Source organism: Sorex fumeus, unplaced genomic scaffold, assembly GCF_029834395.1.
Source record: "Sorex fumeus unplaced genomic scaffold, SorFum_2.1 ptg000037l, whole genome shotgun sequence".
In the NCBI taxonomy this organism is placed as follows: domain Eukaryota; kingdom Metazoa; phylum Chordata; class Mammalia; order Eulipotyphla; family Soricidae; genus Sorex; species Sorex fumeus.
The window spans coordinates 65,405,385-65,423,438 of NW_026606094.1; the positions used below are offsets into that span (position 1 = coordinate 65,405,385).

At 45.6% G+C, this 18,054-nt stretch overlaps 1 protein-coding gene across 2 annotated transcripts in view; it reads right to left on the reverse strand.

The window, feature by feature from the left end:
* Positions 1 to 16,490, reverse strand: part of IGF2BP3 (insulin like growth factor 2 mRNA binding protein 3) — a 157,339-nt gene extending 140,849 nt beyond the window's left edge. For both annotated transcript variants that reach the window (XM_056118620.1, XM_056118619.1), the window contains exons 1-2: positions 16,316 to 16,490; positions 15,233 to 15,293 (exon numbers count right to left, since the gene is read on the reverse strand). In XM_056118620.1, the coding sequence (XP_055974595.1) occupies positions 15,233 to 15,293; positions 16,316 to 16,490 (236 nt within the window). The remainder of the gene's footprint in view (positions 1 to 15,232; positions 15,294 to 16,315) is intronic.
* Between the last annotated feature and the right edge of the window lie 1,564 nt (positions 16,491 to 18,054).

Genomic DNA, 18,054 nt, shown 5'->3' on the forward strand with positions numbered 1-18,054 from the left:
CCCCCAATTCCTGCCAGGTCTGACCCTGAGTGTACAACCAGGAGTAAGCCCTGAGCAGCTCCAGGTGTGATCCAAAAACAGTACAACAAATCAAGAGAAATCAAGAGTATAGAAATTGCATCAACTATCCTCTCAGACCATGAGGCACTGGAAATGGAAATTAATTAGAAATAGGGGAAAAACTCAAACCCTTGGAAATTGAACAACTCACTATTGAACAACAATTGTATCTAAGAGGAAGCCAGAGCGGAAATAAAAATATTCCTGGATACAAGAATGAAGACAGGAGCTACCAGAATACATAGGACACAGCAGAAGCAGTAAGAGGAACATTAACAGCAATACAAGCAATCATTAACAAGGAATAAAGAGTGCATATATAAACAACCAAACTACACAGCTTAAGCAGATTTTAGAAAAAGAACCCAAAACAAACATAAAGATAAGACCAAGAGCAGAAATTAATGAAATGGAAATGAAAACACAATAGAAAAGATCAATGAAACAAAAAGCTGATTCTCTGAAAACAAAATAAACAAGACAAATCATTAACAAGACTCACAATGAGAGAAAATCCTAGTAAGCCAAATCATAAACGAAAGGGGGAGATACAGAAATTCAAAGCATCATCAGATATTGTTTCAAAAATATTCATTTATGCCACAAAACAGGAGACCCTAGAAAAAAAATTAATTCCTGAATTCATATAGTCTCCCAAGATTGAGCCAAGAAGAAACAGAACACCTGAACCAACCAATTACTGTTGAGGAAATTAAAATGGTAATAAAAAATCTTCCCCAAAACAAAAGTCTAAGTCCAGATATGTTTACCAATGAGTTCTTCCAAATATTTAAAGGCCCACTACCGGTGGAGAATGGGCACTGGTGGAGATACAGGTATTCAATCATTGTATAACTGAAACCCAAGCACAAAAATTTATAAGTCTACAACTGTATCTCATGGTGTTTCACTAACAAAAATAAATAAAGACCCACTACCAATGCTTTTAAGGCTTTTTCAGAAAGCTGAAGAAAAGGGAATCTTCCTAGTTTGCAGTTTACGCATTCAAATTTATATGCCTTTACCTCATTTTAGCACTCAGTTCTTGTCCACAGTGATCATTTCCTGCATTACCCCCCACACTTGAGGTAACTGGTGTGCCAATCACACACTAGTCCTCCTTGTCCTCATTTCAACTGTCCTTGCATATTAGTCTCTATACTATGTTTTTTTTAAATATGCCACAGATAAGTGCAGTCATTCTATGTCTGTCCCTCTCCCTTACTCATTTCTCTCATCATAATACTCTCCATGTCCATCCATTTATAAGTTAAATGTTATGACTCCATTTTTCCTGGCGGCAGAGTATTAGTCCATTGTGTAGATATACCACAGTTTCCATAAAACATTACCCTGATACTAAAACGAAACATCACAAAAAAAGGGAAACTGGGGCTGCAGTGATAGCACAGCAGGTAGGGTGTTTGCCTCGCACACGGCCGATCCAGGTGTAGATTGCCAGCATCCCATATAGTTCCCTGAGCACCGCCAGGAGTAATTCCTGAGTGTATGAGCCAGGAGTAACCCCTGTGCATCGCCGAGTGTGACCCAAAAAACAAAAAACAAACAAACAAACAAAAAATATATATACATGTCAATCAATGTAAAGTATCATATCAATACAAGGAAAAATAAAATCATATAACTATATGATATTGCAAAGAAAGCATTCAACAAGATCCAACATCCAATCATGATTAAAAACTCAATAAAATGGAGCTTGCGGGATCTTTCCCACAAGCCCACAGCAAACATTGTATTCTATGGAGAAAAATTAAAAACCTTCCTTTTTAGATTAGGCACAGGACTGGAGTGCTAATACAGTGGGTAGGATATTTGCCTTGCACACAGCCAACCCAGGTTTGATCCCTGGCATTCGCTATGGAACCCTGAGCACCGCCAGGAGTAATTCCTGAATGCAGGGCCAGAAGTATTCCTGAGCACTAATAGGTACAGTCCAAAAACAAAAAAAGAAAAAAAAGAAAGAAAAAAATCAGTGTCTAGGAATTAGCTTAACACACGATGTGAGACAGAAAATTATAAATTGCTACTAAAAGAAATAAAAGAGGGTATAAGGAAACACATCCTCTGTTCATGGATTAGAAGAATCGACATCATGAAAATGACAATTGTAACCAAACATTATATGGATTCAAAAGAGACCTTATAAAAATACCTATGATACTTTTTAAAGACATAGATCAAATACTCTTAAAATTCCTATGGAATAATATCCCCTCACCTCCACCGAAAATAACCAAAACAATCCTAAAAACCAAAAGACAAAAAAATAAGGAAAGGGCTTCTCTTTCCCAAATTCAAACTACACTATAAAGCACTAGTAATTGAAACAGTGTGGTACTGAAATTAGGAAGGACTCTCAGAATAAAGGGACTAAAGTGGAAGTCCAGAGACATCCTCAGGTATATGAGCAGTTAACTTTTGATGAAGGATTTAAATATAAGAAATGGAGCAAAGAAAAAGTCTCTTCAACAAATGGTGTTGGAATAACTGATTAGGCACATGAAAAAAAATTAAAGCATACCCCTTTCTAATACCATGCACAAAAGTAAGATCAAAATGGAATAAAAACCTCATTATCAAGGACTATAGCGACAGTATAGCTTTGCATGTGGCCAATCTGTGATCGATCTCCAGCATTCCAGATGGTCCTCCAAGAACCCACAGGTGTAATTTCTGAGTGCAGAGCCAGGAGCAAGCCCTGAGCACTGCCAAGTGCAGTCCAACCTCTGTCCTCCTCCTCCCCCACAAAAAAATAAATAAAAGCTATGCTGGTGGTACTCTTTCATGATCACTGTTGTCTGTGAGATTCTCTTATCTTTTTAGTTAAGGTGCTCATATACATCTGAGTGTGCTGCTGCAGGAAGTTTGCTGGTGGCACCAGATCTCAGACAGCAGAGCTGCTTGGCACATGTGGGAGACCAGAGATTTGCAGTCATGACCATACAATGGCAGGATAAGCATTCCAGTCACTATGTTGTTCCTTGGGACCCCAAATCTGATTTGTTTTGGTAAAAGGGGATATGAAGAGGGTGAGCTACATCAGGCAGTGCTCAGGACTATTCCTGGCTTTCTATCTGTGAGTGATACCTAACGGTGCTCACTTGACCATATATGGTGCTGGGATTTGAACCAGGGCTAGTTACTGCAAGGCAAACACCTTAAACACTGTATAATCTTTCCAATCCTGTTTGCAGTTTTAAATGAGCATCTGAGGGAGAAAAATTCAATCACTTCTTAATTTTAACAATACCACATAACTAAACAATCCACTTTTCACATGCCCAACTACAATAGTGCTTTGTTTTGGGTTACTTCTAACTCCATGCTCAGGAATCACTCCTAACAGAGCTCGGAGGACCAGAGAGGAAGCCAGAATCAAACCCTGGTCAGCCATGTGCAAGGCAAGCACCTTATCTGCTATACTATCCCTCCAAACACCAAAAAAATTTGTTTTTTAATATCTGGGCTAGAGTGACAGTATAGAACAGCTGACTCCAATTCAGTCCCCAGCACCATATATGGTCCCCTGAAAACCACGCACCACCAGGTGGACCAAAACACCCCAATAAGTATTTTTTTAGTTTCCAAAACTGGAAAGATTTCACATTTTACTTTGTTTTAAATTTGTAAACAGATGTTAAAAAAAATCAATCTGCTTAGTATTTATTATCTTTTGTTATCTAAGTTACATTAATTTCTCAAAAGATAAGTTCACAAAAATATACCTTAAGGTATCATAAGGTCCACATCCCAAAACAGAACAGAAATTTTTCCATATATCTGTTACCAACAACACACATTCACATTTGCATCTCAAGGTGAAAATGGCAATGCCACTGTAAAAGTGGCTGCTGGGTGACACTGTGTCAGGGCAAGTGACAGTACAGTGGGGAGGGTATTTGCCTTGCACCACATTCTAACAGCCCCAGACCTTGATTTCCTTCTCCATAACATGAATTTAGAAAGTGGAGAAATAGTTCAAAATCAGACCTGAGATCTCATACCATCCATATGCTCTGGCAAAACCCTTTTGTTTAATGAGGAGACACAACATAAACATCTTGAATGAAGAGGTTTCAGCTAAGTTTCTCCTTCCTTTTCTCTCCTAATTCACAACTTCAGAAACTTCCTCTGGCAAACCTGGGTCCTACCAAACTTGGTAACAAGCTATGGAGGCCAGGTACTACAGATTCCACTCCAGAGCTCTGTCTCTTCCGCCAACATTAACACATACAGCTGGAGCCAGGGAGCTAGCCCAGGATCAAGAGTGCATGTCCTTAAAGATGAAACATAATGGCCTCTCAGTATCTGTATTGCAAAGCATGATGCCCAAGAGGAAAGAGAGAGTAAGAAGAAAGGTGCCTGCCACAGAGGCAGGGGGTGGAGTGGGGGTGGCAGGAGGGATATCAGGGACATTAGTAGTGGAAAACATTCACGGGTGGAGGAATGGGTGCTTGATCATTGTATGATTGCAAGTCAATCATGAAAGCTTCATAACTGTATCTCATAGTGAGCCAAAAAATAATTTTTATTTTTTAAAAAAGCACATGTCCTGCATTCACAGTGAGGCCCTAGATTTGACTGCCAGTACCATAAGCCCTCCACCCCCGATCCAGATCCCCCAGCTGAGTCTGGAACCCCACAGTTCGGCTGCCTGGCCCTAGTATTAACCACGTGGCCGGATTGGCTGAGTATATTCACTAGAAATGGTGATACTCAGCAATGAGCACTGCTTAGAAGGCTCCCAAAACACAAATTTATAAAATGAATAAAACATCAATGCATTCCTGGGTCACAGAAACCTGCCCAAGTCTTGGAGCCTACCTCTCAGTGCCCTCTGTTCTACTTGCACAGCTCCTTAGATCTCTCTCAGTTCTCTGTAATTCAGTGATATTAAGATAAAAATGCTATAAAGAAATAAACACCTTAAAGCAAAAAATAATAATAATCTCCTGTTCGGTGTTAAAACAAAACAGATGTTTTTATTCTGTTTTACCTTTACCTCTCTTCTTCCATACTAACAGGACGTGTCTCTTCCCCAGGAAGATGATAAACCAACCATCAAAGAAGTCAGACAAGATTTCTTTTTTCTCTGGAGAAAGCAAGAAACAGGACATCTCTGCTCCAACTTGCCACTGCAAACAGAATCCAGCTGCTGTGTAAGCTACTTTGAGGATTTGACAACTTAAATGGGAGGAATGAAGGCAGGGCAGAGTGGAAAAACCTGGAGGTAAGTTCTGCTAATCACCTGCAATGCCTTGGGCAAGTCACTTCTTCTCCCAAGGCTTTATGAAGAATCCTTCCATAAAACAACTAATGCCATTAAAAAAAATTTCTATTGTCCTATCTCATTTTTATTAGTTTTATTTTCTTAAAATAGGCATTTAATGCACTCTGAAAGTACTACCCTATTGATCAGACCTGTATAGATAAAAAAAAAAACACACAACTTGAAAATGTTATTCAGACCAAGTCATTTGTTTCCAAAAACAATTCAACATCACCTTGTCTGCATGATTACTGTGGACAAAACAGGAGTCATAATTTGAAAAGAAACTACCAAGGTCCAGACTTCGAAGGATGATTTTGAGGGGAAGTGGGGACCACACTCAGGGTTTACTCCTGACTTTACATTCAGGAAACATATCTGGCAGGGGCTATGGGAACCATGTGGTGTCAGGGATACAGCCAGGATCTGCCTTGTGCCTTACCTGTAATACTTTCCATCCATCCTAGTCTTAAGTGTGGGAGGGAGGAAGCGGGGGGGGGGGGGGGGGGGGGGGGGGGGGAGACAGTATTAGGATGAATGGGTTCAGTCACAAAAAAGCCTCACAATTAAAGATATAACAGCAGAGGGGTGGGAGCTGAGAAAAAAAAATGAAGGTATGACAACCCCCCACCCCACCCAGCTACAAGGCTGAGCGTGCAAACACCACAGCCAAGTGTGTATTCCTTGGTGAGCCTTGCCACTGCCGCTGCAACAATAGTAGTGAATGAGAAAGAAGGAAGCGAGGGACTTTCTTTTAAGAATTCATGTTTGACTTGCCCCAGTATCCTAAAACAATAAACTGATACAAATATTTTAAATCTCATCTACCAGGAATGTTTTGACCAAAAGTTTCAACCTCTGTTATATCATCAAATGTTTAGACAACCAAAATAAAGTAATAGGCTTGGTCTTCACTGTTTTGGAACCCCAAGAAGTTTCAGTGGATTTTCCAAATGTACGTTAATAAAAAGAACACTTGTGGGGCCAGAGCAATAGAACAACAGGTAGGGCGCAACATGGCCTTGCACATGGCCAGCCCAGGTTCACTATGGCACCCTGAGCCCACCAATAGTGACTCCTGAGTGCAGTCAGAAGTAAACCCTCCACCCTCACCCCAACCCTGCCTCAACACAGCTGGTTGTCTGGCCCAAAAACAAACAAGAAATAAAAAGGACAAGTTGTGCCTAAGAAAGTAAGCATGCAGTCACAAGTAGTTTTAAACCAGCTACCAGAAATGAGGTCACCAACAATTCGCACTCGGTGGGGAAGAGAATCTATTGCACTTAAGGACATCTTCCATCCCTTGCAGGTTTTTTTATTCTTTTTCATAGAAATAGCACTTGGTCATGCTCGACCCAGGGTGTGGTCCTAATAGTCTGGGGGTTCAGTGCTCAGAAAAGAGTATCAGGTGTTGCTCAGGAGTCTCCAGGGTCACACGCTGCGATGCTTGGAGACAGTGGTGGGACGGAGGGCATGCATTACAAGGAACAGAACTCACGAGTCTCCTACATGCTAGTATACTAGTGATTTTACCACTTGATACTAGTGATTTTACCACTTGAGCTATCTCTGACCACTCTAGCAAGTGGTTGGTGTTTGCTGTTTTGTTTTACTGCCATCCCTGACAGTGCTGAGGACTACTCCTGGCTCTATAAGTTTAGGGCACCACGTGGAGCAATGGATCAAAACTCAGTCTCCCTCATGCAAAGCATGCGATCAGTCTATTCTCTGGCCCCTAACAGGTTTTAATTAGAACATGCTTGCGGGGGGCCGGAGCAATAGTACAGCAGGTAGGGCATTTGCCATGCACGCGGCCGACCCCAGTTCAATCCCCGGCATCCCATATGGTTCCCCAAGCACCACCAGGAGTAATTCCTGAGTGCAGAGCCAGGAGTAACCCTGAGCATTGCTGGGTGTGACACAAAAAAAGAAAAAGAAAAAAAAAAGTAATAGAATATGCTTGCTCATAGTCTGTTTCTGGGAAAGGAGGAAAAATGAACTAAAATCCTAATAAAAGGGTTCTGGTTCTAGGTGGGAGCAGGAGGCTATATTCCAGGTTGCTCCAAAGTTCACAAATCGCTCTTCATCTATTTACAGAAGAGCTAGAAAGATGAGACTTAACACCACCTCCACTTACTTATTCATATCTATTAAAATAACAAATTCTCAGTGGTTTTCTTGTTGATCACACTTTCCTTCTCCACACGCTTTCTTCACTTACCTTCCAGAAACCTGTCCTGAGAGGTAAGTGCAGAAAGTTGACTCCACTTACTTGAAATTCTTCACTCTCCTTTGCTGGCTCCTCCTTCCTTTTATTTATTTATTTATTTATTTAGATTTTTATTAGTGAAACACCATGAGGGATGGGTATTCAACCATTGTATAACTGAAACCCAAGCACAAAAATTTGTAAATCCTCCTTCCTTTTAGAACCTGAGGCTCAAGGCCTTTGGTAACCCAAGCCCCATCATTTCAAACAGCACAAGTTAATGAAGTCTCATTTCTTTCACCTTCACATTCTACCACAACTTAAGTGACAAAGCAGAGAGAGAGAGAGAGAGAGAGAGAGAGAGAGAGAGAATAAATGCTATCTACTTGATTTCATTTAAAATTCTAATTTCTGGGGGCTGGAGAGGTAGAGCACCTGCCTTGCATGTGGCCAACCTGGGTTTGATACCTGGCACCCCATATGGTCCCCCAACACTTGTCAAGAATGATCCCTAAGTACAGAACCAAGAGTAAGCTCTGAGTACCACTTGGTGTGTCCAGAAGAAATTTTAATTCCTTGTAAGTATTAAAATATAAATATGCCAAAGTAAAGTTACCAATTTCCAATTACCTGTTTCGTGTATAAGACTCTCCATTTTGGTAAATGGCACCGCTTTCTACTTAGTTAATCCGACCTAAAATATTATCATCCTTTATTCTTCCATATTCCTGTCTAATCCATCAACAAATCCTATTAGCTCTACTTTACAAAAGGTACAGAGACTAACCACTACTCATCACCACCAAAGGAATATGATCATCTCTTGCCAGGATATTACAATAGGGATTTCTAGTACTAAATGTAATTTTCAAACATTTTATGGTCTAAGCATTTAAGTCACTTCTCTCCTCACTCCTTATAGAAAGACAGTTACAAATTCTTCCCTCTGCACATTCACTCTGCTCTATCAGGAGATGGAGTTTCCAGATCCCGCACTAACAAGTGCTGACCCCAAAACTTGCCTCGCCTAGTCCAATACAAGTAATGTTTCATAGTTCTGGGCCTCACCTGTAAGAGAAGTAGATGCTTTAGCATTTACTTTAGGTAGCACAGTCAAGAGTTAATGAGAAAGACCACAAGATCAAGCACCAAGAAGCTATCTATTGAGTGAAGCCTCCTTATGAGACCTTTAAACTGGCTTAGTAATGATCCAAAAAGACACCATGGAAAGAGAATCACCTAGCTAGGGCCACAGACTCATGAGGAAGAGTGTTACAGTGGTTTTGAGCCAGTCCCTTCGGGGTGGCTTATTATGCAGTAATAAATTACTTAAAAGTCTTGATGGCAACAGAAACAACTAAAAAACTAAATGATATTGCCTGAAAAGCTTCTTAAACAACAGATATTCTTTTCTTTTTGTTTTTGGGCCACACTCAATGGTGCTCAGGGCTTAATTCTGATTCTGTGCTCAGAGAACCATATGGAGTGCTGAGGATGGAACCTGGCTTGGCCACATATAAGGCAATGTAAAGCAAACACCCTCCCCGTTTTACCATCGCTCTAAATCCCAAACAACAGATATTCTAAGGACTTACATATCACTATGTTATAGACTTTAATTTCACTAGATTCCTCAAAAAGTACATCTAAAATAATTTCTATTTCCTAATTAAATTAAATGGTCCCAGAATAATTTTCTAAAATACAGTTAATGTACTGTATAGAGCTGTGTTTCTTTACCAATACTGAACACTGCCAAAAAGCAATTTTATACCCTCAATTTTAATAGTGCACTCAAAACTATGCTTAAAAAATTATACCCTCAATTTTAATAGTGAACTCAAAACTAAGCTCGCCATCAGCCTTCAAGAAAATCCTGGCAATCCAAGCCTATTTGTAAACATCAGATTTGCCAGGGAGAGATCTAACTAAGAATGCCAATCCTGCTCCTGGTCACTGCTACCACACTGCCACCTCCTGTCTTAGGACTTTGGGAGTTTGAATTAGACACAGCAGTGGATAAAGAAAACCACTAAGAATAGCATACCCCTCTTCCTTCACACTGAACAGTCACCAAGCTACCAAGTGGGTAACTAAGGCCAGAGAGAAAGCACAGGGTTTAAGGCCCTTGCCTTGCATCCCACCAACCCTGGTTCAAACACCAGTACTACAAAAGGTCCCCTGGGCATATCAGGGGGTCACTCCTGAACAGAGCCAGTAGGGGCCTCTGAGGACCACCACATGTAACCCAAATACCAACAAGAAAAAATTAGTTGCTGCTAGAAAAGTTGCCTCTTGATAACCGCTAGACAGCAATTGAGGATAAGAAGGGGAACATCCACTGCAAAACAAGGTCCTAGACCTAGACCCTACCACATTTTAACGCTGTGGAGTGGCTCATAAAAGGAACTTAAAGATGGCAAAGCTGACTGCCTCCTGCTGACTGCCAAAATGAAGCTTATATGCAAAAGCAACTAAGCTTTCATACTGCAAGGGGAGAATATTATCAGTTCCTGGTCAGAGAAATAGTACAGTGGGTATCCTTGTAGGTGAGAGACTTGTGTTCAGTTCATGGCATTTAATATGGTTCCCCAAGCCCACCAGGAGTAATCCCTGAGCAAAGAGTCAGGACTAATTCCTGAGCACAGTCAGGTGTGGCCCCCAAAAGGAAAACAAGCAAAAATAGAAAGTTCCTTAAAGGGAAAATTCCAAACCTCTAGAATTCCAAGAGGTATTTTAATATCTTAGCTGGTAACTCTCATCTCAAACTGAATGACAAAACTCAGAAAAATATGTCCCTTGTTACATGGGGACTTGATATGAACAGAAAATGTGACCATACAAATCAAATAGGAAGAAACAAAACCAAAATTCTCAGCTCCCACTGGCCAAAAGCATTTTTTGAACAGCTTCCTCATTAATGATTTCTCAACATTCATTTTTTTAAAAAGCTTTTTTTAAATTCTAGTAAGGCCAACAGAAGGCTTTTGAAATCTCTCAAACTGTATTAAAAAAATATGAAATCAAGAAAAATCTCTGACTACAAACACCTAAGGAGCTACACATGACTGACTTTAAACTCAGCACTCCAAAGATAACTGCATCTTATCGGCCTCAAAAGTCTCCAAATGTGCAGAACCTCAAGTCTCTGCAAGTGAAGTAATCTCCCCAGGTTACCAGGTTCACCTATACCACACTAACAGGAAGCAGCATAGCTATGCATACCTATGCTCATATATGCAACATTAAAAAACAGCTTGTGTTGTCCTGAGAAGTCAGGGTCACATGTCCTGAGTATTGAACACATTGCTGATCAAGACACTATCCTAATTCTAGACATCCTAATTCTAGACAGCAATTAAAATGCAGCACTCAGTTCTGAAGAGACTGTAGTGAGTGAGACGCTTGCCTTGCACCCCTTATGGTCCCCAAAGCCCCACCAGGAGTTATTTTACTTCCACTCAGAGCCAGGAGTAAACCCTGAGAACTGGGTATGGCCCAAAATCAAGCAAGCAGTAATATTTAAACAGTTTCTACAAGACATTTAAACTACTGTAACTTTGATATCAATTCACTATCCAATTGACATGTTAAACATGATTCTAAACGAGAAATTTAATATGGGGATGGGGTTCAGTGACTAGGTATGGCTCCTGGCAACACTCATGGACCTGGTGTCAAACCTTCACACAAAGCACGCACTCCAGCCAGTGGAGGGATCTTTTCAGCCGAAATTTTTGGGTTTGGAGTTTTTAACTGCTGCTGTTTATGTGTATGTTTTTTAATGGTATCAGAAACAGAACTCAAGTCCTTACACATGCAACACAAATTGCTCTACCGCTGAACTACACCCCCAGCTTAATTTTAAGTCAAAATAAAACAGACATTTGAGTTAGGCATCGCAATCTATTTAATGAATCCTTCCTAGAAAACTACTAGCAACTTAAATACCTTCTGTTTTCTCTTTTATACAGAAATAGTTTAGCTACTTATAATCCTAATCAATATTAACCATAAGGAAGTTTAAGTTATAAAAGTTGAAAATATGCATTTTCATGATTTGAAAAAAGTCATGGAAAATGAACTAAAACCACCATCCTCTCAGTTCCCCAATGTCAGCAACATTCCATGTTCCCTCTCCCATGCCCAGTGGCCCACAACATAACAAAAACGAACATCAGTACTTTTTTTTTAATAACATAATCACATAGGGGTACATATACGGTCCAAGGCAGTGTCTACTCCAATCAAACTTAAGTGATCTTCCAAAATCACAATTATTTTCACACCCACATTTTTCCCCAGTTGGGAAAGTTTTTTGTTCTTGTACTTGGTAGGAGGTTTGGGGGAACACACACACCAGGCAATGCTCACGGATCACACTTCTGGCAGTGCTTGGGGGACCATCTGGGGTTCCAGGGATCGAACCCAGGTTGGCCACATCAAGGTAAACACCCTACCTGCTGTACTATCACTCCAGTCCCAGTTCTTGTATTTTTTTAAGATTATAGCTCAGAGTTAAGCCAGATCTTTATATACTGTACTTTTTGTTGGTGTCACTGTTGTTTTGGGGCAACACCTGGCAGTGCTCAAGAGACCATATGGTGCCTGGACCAAACCCAGGGCTCCTGCATGCAAAGCATGCACTCCACCCTTTTCAGCTATCTCCCCAACCCTATATGCTGTACTTGTTATATTTGGAACAGTAATTGTCACACTAGCACAGATATCCAGCAAAATCTTCTCTTGAATCCTAATATAGGGGATCTCAAGCCCCGTGAAGTTCTGCTATAACCCCCAACTGAGGGGTATCTGAATGCAGAAAAGCAACATTCCTTCCACATTCCCGTGAGACTTCTGTAATCAGGAGCTAAACTCAGTCTGAACTAAACCCAACAATGCCTCTTCCTGAAAGGGCTCCCGCCCTTTCACTACACTAGCAGTCAACACTGGGCCAGCCTCACAAAATACCCCCACAACCATCTGGACCTGCACCCTTGGTTTAGTTGCTACAAGCCCATCCATCCATCTCACAGGGCTGCTCTAAGCCTTCCTCAGCTCTGGGCTCCCAACATGCCTTGCACCTCAGGTAGAAAGGTCACCACTGCACATGTGGGTGTGCCAGCTTCAGATGCCCACGACATGATGATGATAGTATGGAATATAATGACTACTCAGCACAAAGCTCACACCCTTGGTGCAGACTGGTCTACTGCATTCAACTCTGTCACCCATCCCTCTAAGACTGTCTCATAGGTGCCGGCATATAAAATATCAGCTTGCCTTCTCTGAGCTCTCCCAAAATCTATTTTTAAAAATCCAGGTAAGGGAAAACACACCACAGCACCAAGATTCTGCTAAAATAAAACTGTAAGGTAGACTTCCAATATTTTCCTCGGCAAAGAAAGCAAACTCGATTTGTTTGTTTTTGTTTGAGGGGTCACACCCAGTGATGCTCAGGGGTTTCTCCTGGCCCCAATAAGGAATGTAGGGGATCGAACAGAACCAGTCAGCCAAAAGCAAGGTGAGCACCCTACCAGCTGTGCTATGGCTCCAGTCCCTTCATTTGTTTCTAGATCATTCTCAAATCAACACAAAGTTGTCTGACATGTCTACTGAATAGTCAAGTTAATAAATAAATAAATAAATTTAATCCAAACTGATAACCAGCTGATTCAGTCTCTACTGATAAATACTTCTACCACTGGTAACATTTCACACACAGGGTTTCCTGAAAAGGCAATCAGTTACTTATAAAGTAACAAGTAACTCTTAGGCTTGGTGAAAGTCTCTAAAGGGAAGGCAGTCTTAATGTTTTTAATTCCCTACACCAGTGGAGAAATTCACATTAGATTGGAACTAACATTTACTGGGAGCTCAATGAATTTTATCTGAAAATGGAAGACACTTTTAAGTTTAGAAACTCTCCAAAATAAAAATACTAGTCCTTCAACGCAGCAGTGTTAACTTCGTATTTAATATTTAAGAAAAATAAGACAAAATGGACTCATTAGAATTTGCAAGTTCAACTTTCCCCTAGGTAAATTCTGACTATAAATATTCAATTTTTTAATTAAAATTTTTCATTGTTGTGGATGAAGGGAGGAGAGACATTCAATGCTTCCATTTCAGATCAGTTCAAATTAACTACTTTTCAGTAAAAATTTTTTATGATCTTTCTAAAATATATTTTCTAGGGCTGGGTAGATAGTTGAGTGGGTTTTTCATTTGGGAAGTCCATGTTCCATCCCTCCCTGAGCACCACCAGGAGGTCTGGGCAGAGCCACTGTCCCCAAGAACTACCAGGTGTGGCCCCAACCTCCAAAAAAAAATTGTTTTAATTTAGGGTCAGAGAAATTGTTCAGATGTTAAGGTACTTGCCTTGCATCTTGCCAAGCCCAGCACAGTGTATGATCCCCCATGCACAGAGCAAGAATACCACACACATACACATTGTGCCCAACACAAGGTGTGGTCCCAAACCCCTGCCCCCAATTTAATAGATGAAATATCTCCAACACTACCAAAATCTCCAGCTGGAGTTCAGGTCACATAAATGACCTTTTCAACTTAAGTATATGGATAAGGCAAATTCACAAAAATTAAAACCTGTTTGTACCAAAACCACATTTGTGACAGAAGCTTTACCTGGAGAGAGCTCAGTTCACTATCTGCACAGCACCGAGGAGCAAATGCAAAGCAACCCGCTCCTACCTCCCGCACATTCCCTTCTCAGTCCTACCTGCGCGCTCGGACACAAGGTCCTGGTTTAAATTAACTTCCAGCTTATTGCTCAGCCCAAGGCGGGAGTAGGGGGGATGGGAAGAGAAAGACAGAAACCTTAGCTCAGGCTTGCAAAACGCAAAAAAGCGCAGAAAGGCCAGCCCTGGTCCCAAACAAGAGGGAGCAGCGCCTGGATGTCCAGTTCAGAGTTCCAAAGGCAGGATCTGGTCTGCTCTGGAGCACGGAGTCATTTCTCCAAAATACTCCAGGGTTTGTGAAAACAGGAAAGTGACACACCACACAAAACGGCCGGCAAAAGCCCTCAGTCAAGCAGCACAATTGTTGGTCTTTATCCCCCCGTGGGTTCCGTGCAGACCAATACATATCGATACTCAGGAGTGGGAGGGAGACAAAGGGGATTTACCAAACCCCTGAACTCGGGAGGGTCTGAGCCTGCTGCGGGCAGAAGCACAGGCGCGCTCCCGGAGTCCCACCCCTGGCCAGCGAGCCAACGTGCTCCAAACTAATTCCTCCCCTCGCAGATGCGGGGATGGCCTCCCAGACCTCTCAGACTTGTCGCCACCACCCACGGCGGGCCGAGGAGGAAAGGCGGGCCACACCCACGCGTGTCTGCAGCTGCTTTCGCCGATACTCGGCGCTGGGGGGAGGGTCGGCCTCAGTTCCCCAGAACTGCCCTTTGAGACTGATTTCCTGCTGCCACAACTTGATCTACTCAGCCTTGAGCTGTGAAAGCCTGTTCTGGGCCACTCTTATGCCAGTAACAATAACCCAGAGTCTGTGTCTTACACACACACACACACAAACTTCGGTGCACGACAAAGGCCGCAAAAGAGGAAAAGTCGTTTTCAGCAGCGTCGAGCCCGGGACCCAGCCCCGGACCCGCGAGGAGTCGTGAACAGGAGCGATCAGAAACAGACTTAACTCACCTCTGCCTTTTCGGAACCGAGTGCTCCACTTCTATGGGTTTCCCGTGCAGCTCCACTTTACCTGCGGGGCCACAGGCGGAAGACGGCGGTCAGGGCTCGCCCGCTTTTCTGGCCCAGAGGACCCGCAACGGCCGGCTGGGCGCGACTCAATGGCACCCCGACGCGGCTCCAAGCAAGGGGTGACCCCCCTCCCCCCGTGCGAGTGTGGAAAGGGGGAGGTGGTGCGGCGTCTCCCAGATGGGTGGGGTCGCATGCTCTTTAACCCTCCCCTCGTGCTCATTCCCGAGGGTCACCCACCCCCACCACGCCCGCAGGACAGGCCTGCCACCCGGGGGGGGGGGGGGGGCCGATTCCGCGAGGGCGCGTCCACGGCGAATTTCTAGAGGGGGCGCCCGGGAGCGCGTCCCGCAGGGCGAGGAGCGCGAGAGTTGGGGGGGAAAGAGGTGGGCAGGCGGCAAGGACCCCCAGGGCGACGCTCCGAGAGAAGGCGCGGGGCCCGGGGCTCCCCGGCCGAGTCCAGGGTCGCACCCCACCCCAGCGCCCCCCCAGGCTGCCCCACCTGCCCCTCCGGCCGGTCGGGCTGGGAGCTGGGGCGCGGGCCTGCTCCGGGTCTTGCACGCGCTCGCCCCCCGCAGGGCGGAGAGCCGCGCTGGGCGGCCGGGGCTGGGCGGCGGGCTGGGGGGCCACAGCGCGCTCCCACCGCCGGGATCGGGGGGCCGCGGGGGCCGAGAAGCAGGCGAGAGAGAGAGCGGGAGAGAGAGAGAGACAGAGAGAGGGAGGGCGCGGCCCCGCGGCCCGCACGCCCCGACCCGCAGCAGCACACGCCTGGGTCCCGCCGAGCGTTCCGGGGAGGGTGGCGGGCGCGGCACCCCCAGCCCCGCCGCGCCGCGCCGCCGGGGGCCCGCGCCCGAGTTCTCTTGACAGCGCGTCCGCCCTCCGGCCGCCTGGCTCCGGGGGGGAGGGGAGCTGCGTCCGCGCCCCCAGCAGGGACCCCCCCTCCCGCCCCCCGAGTCCGGCCGCCAGGCCTGGCGCGGCCCCCGGAGCCCGCAGGCCCAGGCGGCCGCGGGGCCGGGCCGGGCCCACCTGAAAGCGCCTCGATGGCCTTGAGGGCCCAGTTCTCGTCCGGACAGTCCACGAAGGCGTAGCCCGTCTTCACCAGGAAGGGGCCCGCCACCGGGATCTTGGCGTCCTTGAAGATACTTTCGAGGTCCGAGGGCACGGCGTTCTCGCTGAGGTTCCCGAGATACAGTTTGTTCATTGTTCAGAGTGGTGGTTTTAAAAACAAAACAAACCAAAAAAATAATAATAGTAATCCCACACGGGGAGGAAAGCCAAAGAAAAATTAAAAGCACCCACGGGGAGGTGGCTGGATCCGGTGGGGTTTTTGTTGCCCTCGTCTTCTCGCCGTGAAAACACACGCGCGCGGTCAGAACCCGGGGCGAGCGACGCGGACGAGACGCCAGAGACGCGAGAGCCGAAGGTTCCGGGTCTTTTTTTTTTTTTTCGTTGTTGGTTTTTTTTTTTCCCTTCCCCTAGCTATTAAAAAAAACGAGAGAAGAGAGAGAGAAAGCAAAAGGCGTCCTACACCCCAAACGCATCCGCGAGTCTTCCCAACTCCGAGCGGGAGGCGGGCTCTGAGAGAAAAAGGAGGCGGAGGAGGAGCGGGGGGCGGCGGCGAGGGGGGAGACTTTTTTTGTCTCTTCCTCCCCAGCCCCGCTGCCTCGGCCGGCCGACAGGGAAAATATCACCCAGGGCGAGGGCAAGGCGCCGCCTCCCCCGGAAAAATTAAAAAAAATAATAATAAATAAATAAATAATTAAAAAGAAAAAAAAACCCTGAAGAGTAACTGGCTAGAAGCGCGGGGGTGGGGGTGGGGGGAACCGGGGTGCGGGGAGGGAGGCGCAAGGAGGCGGAAAAAATCCGCTCCGAGTGTCCGGCTTTTTGAATGAGCCACGTGTTCAAACTACAAATCAACGTCTCACGTGAGGAATCCCAGCGCCTCAATTAGAGTGGGTTTGGGGGCGGGGGGTGGGAGGGGAGCCCGAGGAGGGGGAGGGGAAAGGAGATTGACAAGGGACCCCGGGCGGAGGAGGGGGCGGGGGGGCGGGGTGGCCGGCGCCGAAAGCCGCGGCCCGGACGCGCCGGGGAGCGCGGCTCGGGGCGCCGCTCGTCACCCCTGGAGTTTGGAAAGGGTTATCTGGTCGGGGCGGGTCCTGAGGGGGAGGGGAGGCATATTGATTTCTTTTCTTTTTTTTTTTAAATGAGGAAGGGGTGGAGGGTGCTAACTAGGCAGTTCCTGGAGCTCCCGTGCACCGGAGTTGTAAATATTCGATTTTGTTTTGTTTTTTTTTAAAAAAAAGAAAGAAAAACATGCAGGTAATGGAAGCAGATCAAAGAGTCACCCTTGGCGAACGCGCCTTGGTGGCTTTCAGTGACAGGAGAACTGCAACCTCGGCGAAGCCACGAGCACGCTGGCGGGGCTGGCAGGGGCGGAAACGCGCGGGGCTCGGGGGTGGGGGAGGCACGCTGGGGCGGAGGCGGGCAGGCGCGCCCCACCCCTGCACCCATCCCGGGCCCGGGCCCCGGGGAAGTGGGCGCCCACCCCCCGCACCCCACCCGGGCCGAGCGGGCGGGCGGGTGGGGGATGGGAGCCCGCGGCGGCGTCCTGGGCGGGTGTCTGGGCGACACCTCCTCCGCCTGCGCCGGCGGTGGCTCGGGGCTTCGCGTTTGCCATTGGTTGCGCGATTCAGAAAAGGCTCCGGGATAAATGAGGCCGGGGGCGGGCTCGGCCGCCGTGGGGGGAGGGGCGCGCGGCGGCGGCG